Source organism: Pectinophora gossypiella, chromosome 14, assembly GCF_024362695.1.
Source record: "Pectinophora gossypiella chromosome 14, ilPecGoss1.1, whole genome shotgun sequence".
NCBI classification, from domain to species: domain Eukaryota; kingdom Metazoa; phylum Arthropoda; class Insecta; order Lepidoptera; family Gelechiidae; genus Pectinophora; species Pectinophora gossypiella.
The window spans coordinates 16211857-16224278 of record NC_065417.1 but is presented as its reverse complement, the minus strand read 5'-3'; the positions used below and the strand labels follow the sequence as shown (position 1 = coordinate 16224278).

Below are 12422 nucleotides of genomic sequence, written 5' to 3'. Positions count from 1 at the left end.
CCTAACCTAACCTAACCTAACCTAACCTAACCTAACCTAACCTAACCTAACCTAACCTAACCTAACCTAACCTAACCTAACCTAACCTAACCTAACCTAACCTAACCTAACCTAACCTAACCTAACCTAACCTAACCTAACCTAACCTAACCTAACCTAACCTAACCTAACCTAACCTAACCTAACCTAACCTAACCTAACCTAACCTAACCTAACCTAACCTAACCTAACCTAACCTAACCTAACCTAACCTAACCTAACCTAACCTAACCTAACCTAACCTAACCTAACCTAACCTAACCTAACCTAACCTAACCTAACCTAACCTAACCTAACCTAACCTAACCTAACCTAACCTAACCTAACCTAACCTAACCTAACCTAACCTAACCTAACCTAACCTAACCTAACCTAACCTAACCTAACCTAACCTAACCTAACCTAACCTAACCTAACCTAACCTAACCTAACCTAACCTAACCTAACCTAACCTAACCTAACCTAACCTAACCTAACCTAACCTAACCTAACCTAACCTAACCTAACCTAACCTAACCTAACCTAACCTAACCTAACCTAACCTAACCTAACCTAACCTAACCTAACCTAACCTAACCTAACCTAACCTAACCTAACCTAACCTAACCTAACCTAACCTAACCTAACCTAACCTAACCTAACCTAACCTAACCTAACCTAACCTAACCTAACCTAACCTAACCTAACCTAACCTAACCTAACCTAACCTAACCTAACCTAACCTAACCTAACCTAACCTAACCTAACCTAACCTAACCTAACCTAACCTAACCTAACCTAACCTAACCTAACCTAACCTAACCTAACCTAACCTAACCTAACCTAACCTAACCTAACCTAACCTAACCTAACCTAACCTAACCTAACCTAACCTAACCTAACCTAACCTAACCTAACCTAACCTAACCTAACCTAACCTAACCTAACCTAACCTAACCTAACCTAACCTAACCTAACCTAACCTAACCTAACCTAACCTAACCTAACCTAACCTAACCTAACCTAACCTAACCTAACCTAACCTAACCTAACCTAACCTAACCTAACCTAACCTAACCTAACCTAACCTAACCTAACCTAACCTAACCTAACCTAACCTAACCTAACCTAACCTAACCTAACCTAACCTAACCTAACCTAACCTAACCTAACCTAACCTAACCTAACCTAACCTAACCTAACCTAACCTAACCTAACCTAACCTAACCTAACCTAACCTAACCTAACCTAACCTAACCTAACCTAACCTAACCTAACCTAACCTAACCTAACCTAACCTAACCTAACCTAACCTAACCTAACCTAACCTAACCTAACCTAACCTAACCTAACCTAACCTAACCTAACCTAACCTAACCTAACCTAACCTAACCTAACCTAACCTAACCTAACCTAACCTAACCTAACCTAACCTAACCTAACCTAACCTAACCTAACCTAACCTAACCTAACCTAACCTAACCTAACCTAACCTAACCTAACCTAACCTAACCTAACCTAACCTAACCTAACCTAACCTAACCTAACCTAACCTAACCTAACCTAACCTAACCTAACCTAACCTAACCTAACCTAACCTAACCTAACCTAACCTAACCTAACCTAACCTAACCTAACCTAACCTAACCTAACCTAACCTAACCTAACCTAACCTAACCTAACCTAACCTAACCTAACCTAACCTAACCTAACCTAACCTAACCTAACCTAACCTAACCTAACCTAACCTAACCTAACCTAACCTAACCTAACCTAACCTAACCTAACCTAACCTAACCTAACCTAACCTAACCTAACCTAACCTAACCTAACCTAACCTAACCTAACCTAACCTAACCTAACCTAACCTAACCTAACCTAACCTAACCTAACCTAACCTAACCTAACCTAACCTAACCTAACCTAACCTAACCTAACCTAACCTAACCTAACCTAACCTAACCTAACCTAACCTAACCTAACCTAACCTAACCTAACCTAACCTAACCTAACCTAACCTAACCTAACCTAACCTAACCTAACCTAACCTAACCTAACCTAACCTAACCTAACCTAACCTAACCTAACCTAACCTAACCTAACCTAACCTAACCTAACCTAACCTAACCTAACCTAACCTAACCTAACCTAACCTAACCTAACCTAACCTAACCTAACCTAACCTAACCTAACCTAACCTAACCTAACCTAACCTAACCTAACCTAACCTAACCTAACCTAACCTAACCTAACCTAACCTAACCTAACCTAACCTAACCTAACCTAACCTAACCTAACCTAACCTAACCTAACCTAACCTAACCTAACCTAACCTAACCTAACCTAACCTAACCTAACCTAACCTAACCTAACCTAACCTAACCTAACCTAACCTAACCTAACCTAACCTAACCTAACCTAACCTAACCTAACCTAACCTAACCTAACCTAACCTAACCTAACCTAACCTAACCTAACCTAACCTAACCTAACCTAACCTAACCTAACCTAACCTAACCTAACCTAACCTAACCTAACCTAACCTAACCTAACCTAACCTAACCTAACCTAACCTAACCTAACCTAACCTAACCTAACCTAACCTAACCTAACCTAACCTAACCTAACCTAACCTAACCTAACCTAACCTAACCTAACCTAACCTAACCTAACCTAACCTAACCTAACCTAACCTAACCTAACCTAACCTAACCTAACCTAACCTAACCTAACCTAACCTAACCTAACCTAACCTAACCTAACCTAACCTAACCTAACCTAACCTAACCTAACCTAACCTAACCTAACCTAACCTAACCTAACCTAACCTAACCTAACCTAACCTAACCTAACCTAACCTAACCTAACCTAACCTAACCTAACCTAACCTAACCTAACCTAACCTAACCTAACCTAACCTAACCTAACCTAACCTAACCTAACCTAACCTAACCTAACCTAACCTAACCTAACCTAACCTAACCTAACCTAACCTAACCTAACCTAACCTAACCTAACCTAACCTAACCTAACTAACCTAACCTAACCTAACCTAACCTAACCTAACCTAACCTAACCTAACCTAACCTAACCTAACCTAACCTAACCTAACCTAACCTAACCTAACCTAACCTAACCTAACCTAACCTAACCTAACCTAACCTAACCTAACCTAACCTAACCTAACCTAACCTAACCTAACCTAACCTAACCTAACCTAACCTAACCTAACCTAACCTAACCTAACCTAACCTAACCTAACCTAACCTAACCTAACCTAACCTAACCTAACCTAACCTAACCTAACCTAACCTAACCTAACCTAACCTAACCTAACCTAACCTAACCTAACCTAACCTAACCTAACCTAACCTAACCTAACCTAACCTAACCTAACCTAACCTAACCTAACCTAACCTAACCTAACCTAACCTAACCTAACCTAACCTAACCTAACCTAACCTAACCTAACCTAACCTAACCTAACCTAACCTAACCTAACCTAACCTAACCTAACCTAACCTAACCTAACCTAACCTAACCTAACCTAACCTAACCTAACCTAACCTAACCTAACCTAACCTAACCTAACCTAACCTAACCTAACCTAACCTAACCTAACCTAACCTAACCTAACCTAACCTAACCTAACCTAACCTAACCTAACCTAACCTAACCTAACCTAACCTAACCTAACCTAACCTAACCTAACCTAACCTAACCTAACCTAACCTAACCTAACCTAACCTAACCTAACCTAACCTAACCTAACCTAACCTAACCTAACCTAACCTAACCTAACCTAACCTAACCTAACCTAACCTAACCTAACCTAACCTAACCTAACCTAACCTAACCTAACCTAACCTAACCTAACCTAACCTAACCTAACCTAACCTAACCTAACCTAACCTAACCTAACCTAACCTAACCTAACCTAACCTAACCTAACCTAACCTAACCTAACCTAACCTAACCTAACCTAACCTAACCTAACCTAACCTAACCTAACCTAACCTAACCTAACCTAACCTAACCTAACCTAACCTAACCTAACCTAACCTAACCTAACCTAACCTAACCTAACCTAACCTAACCTAACCTAACCTAACCTAACCTAACCTAACCTAACCTAACCTAACCTAACCTAACCTAACCTAACCTAACCTAACCTAACCTAACCTAACCTAACCTAACCTAACCTAACCTAACCTAACCTAACCTAACCTAACCTAACCTAACCTAACCTAACCTAACCTAACCTAACCTAACCTAACCTAACCTAACCTAACCTAACCTAACCTAACCTAACCTAACCTAACCTAACCTAACCTAACCTAACCTAACCTAACCTAACCTAACCTAACCTAACCTAACCTAACCTAACCTAACCTAACCTAACCTAACCTAACCTAACCTAACCTAACCTAACCTAACCTTTTTTTTTTTTTTTTTTTTTTTTTTTTTTTTTTTTTTTTTTTTTTTTTTTTTTTTTTTTTTTTTTTTTTTAACGAGGAGAAATCCATCATGGATACCCAGCCGCCCGGGGAAAGCGACTGGGTTATGTGAGACTCCTACTCACTAAAACTCCTCGGTGTTCAGCAGCCTCCGCCTATTGGCGGGTGTGCGGGGACGTTTACACACTCTTCCGTGCACCCGCCGGCGCCGTCCGGAACGGACGCTCCCAGGGTTCAGGGTGGGAGGAGTGCAGTCCACCCTGACCTCCGCTTTTATGTGGTCTGCCGGAACACACGACAGACCACATCCTCCGTGAGCCCTTGATGGATTCGAGCGGCGGAATTTCCCCGCTTCCGCCGCCCGAGGGCTTGTTGACTGGGCAAGAGTCGGCGAGCATTACCCCCCTTCTCCGCCCAGTTTGCCGACGACGGATAGGATCCGAGAGGGGGACGTCCTCTCGGGTCCGCTCCGTTGCCTCCTTCCGCGCCACCACGTCCTCACGGAAGGAGACCATCACATTCAGCGTTCCCCTGCCGCCAACCACGGCGTTGACCATGGGTGGCAGCAGGAGGCCGCTGCCAACCACTCAACGGCACGTTGTTACGCCCACGCCGGACGGACCCCCGGCGTGTTTGGCTGCTCTGACAGCCGCTGCCTCCATCTTCGCAGCAGGCTGTGTTGAGCGCACTCCTCCCTGTGGCCTGCCATTACGGGCCGGTCGTCATCGCTTCCTGCGATGGCTGCCTCGGTGCTTGGCCAGGGACTGGAATCTTGGCAGTCCCTTTTCTGCCCTTCTTCGGCCGTGCGCACTTCCGACCCCCGGTTGCATGGTTTGCAGGTTTACCTGCAGCCTTGCAAACGGGGCAGTGGAGGTCGCCGGTACATGACGACGCCATGTGACCTTCCTGCCCGCACCGGAAGCAGTTCCGGCTTCGGTCGACCTTCGAGTTGCACTGGAGCCCAGTATGCCCAATCTCGAAGCACTTGAAGCACTTCATTGGCCTAGGCCCCAGTGCACGCACCCGAGCTGAACTCCAGCCGATCAGGAGTCGCCCGCGTTCCAGCACCGTTTTGGCAGCCCCGATAGGGCACTCGACTAGCGCGCTGCCCACGCCAAACACTCCAACCCGGATAGGGCCGACCTTTACATGCTCCGGAGAGCATTTCCCGACCTCGGCCACGGCAGCCGTGATGCTCTCCGCAGTCGCCGAGTCGTCAAGCCCGGAGACAACCACGTCGGTACATCTCACCGGGCAAGCCACCTTGACGGTTTCTGGGAGGACCTCTTTCAGCTTCGCTGCAAGGAGTTCGGCCTTGTCCGCGCTCTCCTTTCCGGGGATCTCGAGCACTCGAGCCCCGGTGGCAGCCAGACGGAAGCGCAGGCCGTCTATTCCCAGCTGTCTGAGGTTCACTCCCATCTTCGCCCTGGTGAGCACCTGGGCATACGTCACTCCCTCGGCGATTGTCTCCGGACGCAAGGTCAGGGTGACCACAGCCGACCTAGGGGGGCGCAGAGCCTTTGCCTCTTCACTGCCTCTCGCCTTTTTAGGCTTTGCCTTTCCGCGCGGCCTTGTAGTGTCTACATGGCTCGCCGGAGGCTTGCTGGGCGTAGTCTGGGCTGTGGGAGTGGCATCGGCTTTGCGCGCCTTCTTTTTCCCCTTCTTGCCTTTCCGCACCACGTCGCTCCACGTCTCCGCAGGTGGCTGCGATCCCTGCAAGGGGGTCGCTTCGCCACGTGTGGGCGCTGGGGTGGGAGGGTCTGCTGCTGGGGCAGCCTTTCTGGCTGCCTTGGCGGCAGGCGCTTTGGCAGGTGGGAGTTTGGCTGCCTTTGTAGCCTGTGGCTGAGCTCCCTTTGCCTGCGGAGCAGGCTTCTTCAGGTCCGCTTGCAGCGGCGGACGGAACGCCGACGGTGGGAGGAGGCGGTTTTCTAGCCTGGCCAGCTTGATGTCGATCATACGATCGATGTCAGACAGTATGGCTGACCGCTGGTCCGCCTCACTCCTTCCCTCCTCCTGGGGTGCAGGCGCCTTGGCGCGGGAGTTCTCAGCGGAGAGACGCGCAAGGTCCTCGCGGAGTTTGATCATCTCCCCGCTGAGGCTCTCCACCCTTCTCCGCAGTTCTGCGTTCTCAGAACGCAGAACCCGGACTTCCTCATCGGAGGTCCTCTCCGTTAAAGCCGCCACAGCCTGTTCTATCTGCGTGGCGGCTTTCTTCAGGGCGTTCACGAACGTGCCCTTGAGGTTCTTGGATTTGCGAGCAACGTCAAGGATGACCTTGACGCTGCTCTCCACCCTCCCCTCAAGGCAGTCCGCAGGCACTGCCGCAAGCTCCCTGGTCGACTCGAGGACCTCCGATTCGTCCAGGAGTTCGAGCTCCGCTCTTTGGGCACTGACCAAGGCCTCCTTCGCCTTGGCCAGACCAACGTAATGCCCAGTGGTGGGCGGCCTTCCCCTGCCGCGCTTGGCCGCACGGTTCGGAGTAGCCGCAGCGATGGATGAGCCTGCTCCTGACTCATCACTGCTCCCCGCCTCCGGGGCTCTCCGTTTTTTGCGCCGCTTGTCGCCAGCGGCCAGATCTCCGTCTGAGTAGGAGACAGCTGTATCCATCCCCGAGCAGTCGGATTCCGTTTCCGAGATGGGCACAGCTGCCCCTACCATGGGCCCTCGCAGGCCTCTCGCCATGCTCTCCGAGCTGCCCCCAGTCATGGCCCTGTATGTTTTGGAAGGCACCTTTTCCTTCGACCACCGGTGCTTGCCGCTAAGCACCGGCGATTTCGGGTCCATGGATGACCCACCCGTCCCTTTCCCCTTGCGGGGCTCGTCAGCTGCACTTGAGCAGCTGCTGATATCGTCGTCGGATAGGACGGCCGCCTCCGGATTGGTGGTATCCGCAGGCAGTGCCGTTCTTTCCCCAGATCGCGCGCAATCTTGTCCACGTTTCTCGCCAAAGTCGTCAATTAAATCGGTCCGTTTATTTTTAGATTTCAATACGTCCACAAGCTCCACAATTGGTTTTTTATCCATAGTATTAATTGATCCCACGAGAATGAGGGAAGTATACAGTCCACCCGGGCAGTGCCCTCTGTACCCGGGTAACCCTAATCCGCCTGGGGGGTCGGGCGGTGCCCCAGCGATGGCCGCTCGCTACCGGAGATATCCCCTCCGCCACCTGCAACAGGCGCCTCACGCCGCGCGAGACCCGAAGGTGCCCCAACGTGAGACTTTGGGAGATTTTTAGTGAGGTTTACTCCTCTCGGGGCCGGCCGGTTAAGGCAAGCCCCCCTGGCCCTGAGACATGCCGCGAGACATGACCACCGCAAGTCAGGGTAGCAGGTTCGCCCGACTGTGGCCGAAGCCTGTCCGCCAGCCGTACATTGACGACCGACGAACCAGCCGCGCGAAGGCGGAATTCGCCTCCTCCCTGCGGATTTTTTATAGAGGTTATCTCCTCGCAGCCCCCTCCACTCAGTGTGAAGGCGGCCCCCGTTCCTGCGACCCCACCAAGTGCAGGCTTACGGGTTGCCCGACGGTGGCCGAAGCCGTTGCCCGCCCAGAGTTATCTGAGCGGACCCGCCGCGCGTTGGGTTCTTCTTAGCTTCACTGTGGAAGTGATATGGAGTAAGCGGCATTTCCAATCACTTCCACAGCTACTGAGCCCCCCCGCCACGACAAGGCGAGAACCCATTGGGGGGGAACCTAACCTAACCTAACCTAACCTTTTTTTTTTTTTTTTTTTTTTTTTTTTTTTTTTTTTTTTACGAGGAGAAATCCATCATGGATACCCAGCCGCCCGGGGAAAGCGACTGGGTTATGTGAGACTCCTACTCACTAAAACTCCTCGGTGTTCCACTTCCTTCGCCGATTGGCGGGTGTCCGGGGACGTTGGCACACTCTTCCGTGCACCCGTCGGCGCTGTCCGATTCGGACACTCCCTGAATACAGGATGGGAGGAGCAGTCCATCCTGATCTCCGATGTTATGTGATCTGCCGGGAACACACGGCAGATCACATCCTCTACGAGCCCTAGATGGAATCGGGCGACGGAATTTCCCCGCTTCCGTCGCCCGAGGGCTTGGCTAACTAGGCAAGAGTTGGCGAGCAAATACCCCCCTTCTCCGCCCAGTACGCCTTCGTCGGATAGGATCCGAGAGGGGGTCGTCCTCTCGGGTCCGTTCGGCAGCCTCCTTCTGTGCCACCACGTCCTCACAGAAGGAGACCATCGCCTCCCACGCTCTCTTGCTGCCAACCATGGCGTTGACCACGGCTGGCAGCGAGAGGTCGTTCCCAACCACTGAGGCGAGCACCGCTCGCTGTTGCGCCCATGCTGGACAGACCCCCAGTGTATGGTCGGCGGTGTCGTCACTGCAAGCGCAGTGGTGACACACTGCCAACGGCTCCCTGCCGGCTATGTGGCACAGATACCTGCCGAAGCTGCCATGCCCCGACAGGATCTGCACCAGCCTAAAGGTGAGCGAGCCGTGGCGTCGGTTCACCCACTCCTTCAGGACTGGGCGAACAGCCGCCACGGTCCGCAAGCCAGCGCACGGCTCTTCCAATCGCTGCCTCCACCTTCGCAGCAGATTGCGTTGAGCGCGCTTCCTCCAACGGGCCAGGTCTTCGGGATCTGGACCATCTCCCTGCGCTTTAGCCACCGCGCATCTCTCGTAGACCTCCGCAAGAACTTCGGCGTCTAGGTCCCACGGAGGTGTGCCCGCGAGGACACAGGCCGCCTCGTGTGAAATTGTGCGGTATCCTCGGGCGACTCTGACCGCCATGACCCGCTGCGCACGAAACAGCATGGTCTTGTTCGGGCCAGTCAGAGCCCCGACCCACACCGGTGCACCATAGAGCGCCATGGACCGAACTACGCCCGTGTACAGGCGACGGCAGGTGACGCTCGGGCCTCCCAAGTTCGGCAGTAACCTTCCGAGAGCAGATGCGGCACTGATTAGTTTAGGAGCTAATCTCCGAAAATGCTCTCGGAAGTTCCACTTCGGATCAAGGTAAAGCCCCAGATATTTCATCTGAGACTTTACCTCGACCCGGCAACCGCCAATCACGATGCTGGCACCTGCGGGTGGCCCCCTCCGAGGACCGTGAAAGCACAGAGCCTCAGTTTTGTTGAGGGCCACCTTTAGGCCCAACGACTCGATCCGTTCCACCACTTGTTGGACGCCAGCTGAAGCTAGCGCAGCCGCCTCCTCATAATTTTCCCCTCGTGCCGTGACCAAGGTGTCGTCTGCATAGCAGACAACGCTAAGGCCTGGGGGAAGATCACCCCGCAGGGTCCAATCAAACCCGATGTTCCACAGAAGTGGACCTAGGACCGACCCCTGTGGAACACCGCATCCGACAGCCCGTCGATGTAGAGAGCCATCCTGTCCTGTATACAATACCACTCTGTTGTGCAGGTAGACTGCAATCAGCCTCCGTAGGTATTGGGGAAGCCGGTGGAATCGGATCGCCTCCAGAATACTCCCAAATGGCAGCGAATTAAAAGCGTTGGCGATGTCCAGAGACACCGCCAACAACACGCCGCCAGAGTCGACCGCTTCTTCCGAGAGAGCCTTGACGCGTGTGATCGCGTCGATCGTCGATCGGCTCACTCGGAATCCGAACTGGTTGTCCGACAGGTTAGGGCCAATGTTGGTTAGGTGCTGGGTGATACGGGAGGCAATGATACGCTCGAAGAGCTTTCCCGTATCATCCAATAGCACTATGGGGCGGTATGCAGAAGGTGTCTCCGCAGGGCGCCCATCCTTCTTGAGAAGGACTAACCGACCCTCCTTCCAACACGTCGGGAACTGGCTCGTCGCCAAACAGGCGTCGAGAAGCTCGGCTAGGTGAGCCCCCAACTTGTCTAACGACAATGCCAGAACCCGACCCGGGACTCCATCAGGTCCGGGCGCGGTGTTTTTGGCCCGTAACCTCATCGCGGCAGCGCGAACCTCCAGCGACCTCAGTGGAGGGATCTCTTCGGCCTCTTCCTCTAGGGAATCCGCCATGGTTGGTGGGGTGTGATCGGAGCTGTCCGGGAACAGACCCGTCACTACATCCTCCAACAGTTGAGGCTGCAGGGTTTCCGTGATCGGGGGCGCCTGTGGGCGAAATTTGCATCTCGCCGCACGGTACGGACGTCCCCACGGATCCCTGTTAAGATCCTCCAGCATCTCCTGCCTGGAGAGGGTTTTGGACCTGCTGATGGCCAGTTGAAGGGACTTTTTGGACTGGCTGTAGATGTTATGCAGCAGGTCCTCCCTTTCTTCGCTGCGACTCTGCAGTCTTCGGTATCTGGTGAACTCTCGACGCGCCGCAACGCAAGCTTCGCGCAGATCAGCTATATCTTGAGTCCACCAGTATACCGCTCGCCTTGGGGGCCGCCTCTTGGCTCGAGGCATAGCCGCGTCACACATCCGTGTCAGGGCCTCTCTGAATTTGAGGGCTCCCTCGTGTACCTCTGCCGGATCTACGGGCTGCATGGTCCATGCCTGGACAATCGCAGCCTCCTCCAGCAGCTCCTCGTTGAGGCGCACGAGTGACCACCTCGGGAAAACCGATGGTCTGTCTTCCCGCCGGGAGATGTTATCCCCGGATGAGGTGGAGACCTCGAACGTAACGTAGCGGTGGTCCGAGAGTGTCTCCACATCATCCAGAACCCGCCAGTTCGACACGCGCGATGCTAGGGCAGGGCTAGCGAACGTTAAGTCCACTATGGACCCGCTCTGCCGTCGCACCCACGTGTCGGTTGAGCCACAATTGAGCAGCACAAGACCGCACAATGCCGCCCACTCCTCTACCGCCTCACCGCGGTCATCTGTCTCCGGGGATCCCCATGCTGTACTATGGGCATTGAAGTCGCCAAGTACAATCACTTTGGACTGAGTCGTTCTCCTGACAGCAGTTCCCAGGCGATCCAGGAACAACTGGTACTCAGCCAAAGGAGCATTGGGAGAGAAGTAAACCCCGAAGATCAGATTGTCGCCCCAATAGGCGGAGACAAATCCGACTTCTCTATCCCGGACAGATAGGGGCAAGGAGCCCGGACCGGTCGCCACAGTGATCGTCACGGAGTTCCGCGGGTCACCAGCCCAGTTGGGCTGGGGAGACACGTAGTATGGCTCCGTGATGACCAATACGTCGATGGACCTCTGCAACATGGTTTGCATGACCAAGTCCTGCGCACCAGTGCAGTGGTTGACGTTGGCAAGTAAATAGCGGTGTCCTGCCATTACTAACCGGTCGCCATCGCCTCCTGTGGCGGCTCCCTCGAGATTTGGCTAGGGGCTGGGGTCCTGGCAGTCCCTTTCTTGCCACGCTTCGGCCGAGTGCACTTCCGACCCCCAGTTGCATGGTTTGCAGGTTTCCCTGCAGCCCTGCAAATGGGGCAGTGGAGGTCGCCGGTACATGTCGACGACATGTGTCCCTCCTGTCCGCATCGGAAGCAGTTCCGGCTGCGGTCTACTGGAGATTGGCACTGGAGCCCAGTATGCCCAATTTCGAAGCATCTATAACACTTCATTGGCCTAGGCCCCAGTGCTCGCACTCGGGCTGCGCTCCATCCGACTAGGAGTCGTCCACTGTCCACCAGCATCTTGGCCGCTTCAACAGGGCACTCTACGAGCGCGCTGCCCACGCCAAATACCCCGACTCTTATAGGCCCGACTCTGACGTGCTCAGCAGAGCATTTCCCGGCCTCTACCACTGCAGCCGTGATACTCTCCGCTGAGGCAGAGTCATCCAACCCCGAGATGAGCACATCAGCGCATCTCATAGGGCGAGCCACCCTTACCGTCTCCGGGAGGACCTCTCGCAGCTTCGCTGCGAGGAGCTCGGCCTTGTCCCCACTCTCCTTTCCGGGGATTTCAAGGACCCGAGCTCCTGTGGCAGCCTTTCTGAAGTGGAGACCCTCGATGCCAAGCTGTTTGAGATCCACCTCTAGTCTCGCCT

General features: G+C 52.7%; 1 protein-coding gene across 1 annotated transcript; it reads right to left on the bottom strand.

The window, feature by feature from the left end:
• Window positions 1-5155: 5155 nt before the first annotated feature.
• Window positions 5156-11704, bottom strand: LOC126372708 (uncharacterized). Its single transcript, XM_050018557.1, has 3 exons — window positions 8557-11704; window positions 8305-8459; window positions 5156-7475 (listed from the first exon to the last, which is right to left on the bottom strand). The coding sequence occupies exons 1-3, from the start codon at window positions 11702-11704 to the stop codon at window positions 5184-5186; spliced, it is 5595 nt and encodes a 1864-aa protein (XP_049874514.1). The 3' UTR covers window positions 5156-5183.
• Between the last annotated feature and the right edge of the window lie 718 nt (window positions 11705-12422).

Excerpts from the sequence above, each read along its gene's own strand:
- LOC126372708 (XM_050018557.1), bottom strand. The coding sequence starts at position 11,704 with ATGGCAGGACACCGCTATTTACTTGCCAACGTCAACCACTGCACTGGT. Across the intron at positions 8,460-8,556 it reads TGCTCGCCAACTCTTGCCTA|ATCACATAACATCGGAGATC; the intron begins GTTAGCCAAGCC and ends TGTTCCCGGCAG. Across the intron at positions 7,476-8,304 it reads TGGAACACCGAGGAGTTTTA|CTTGTGGACGTATTGAAATC; the intron begins GTGAGTAGGAGT and ends CCAATTGTGGAG.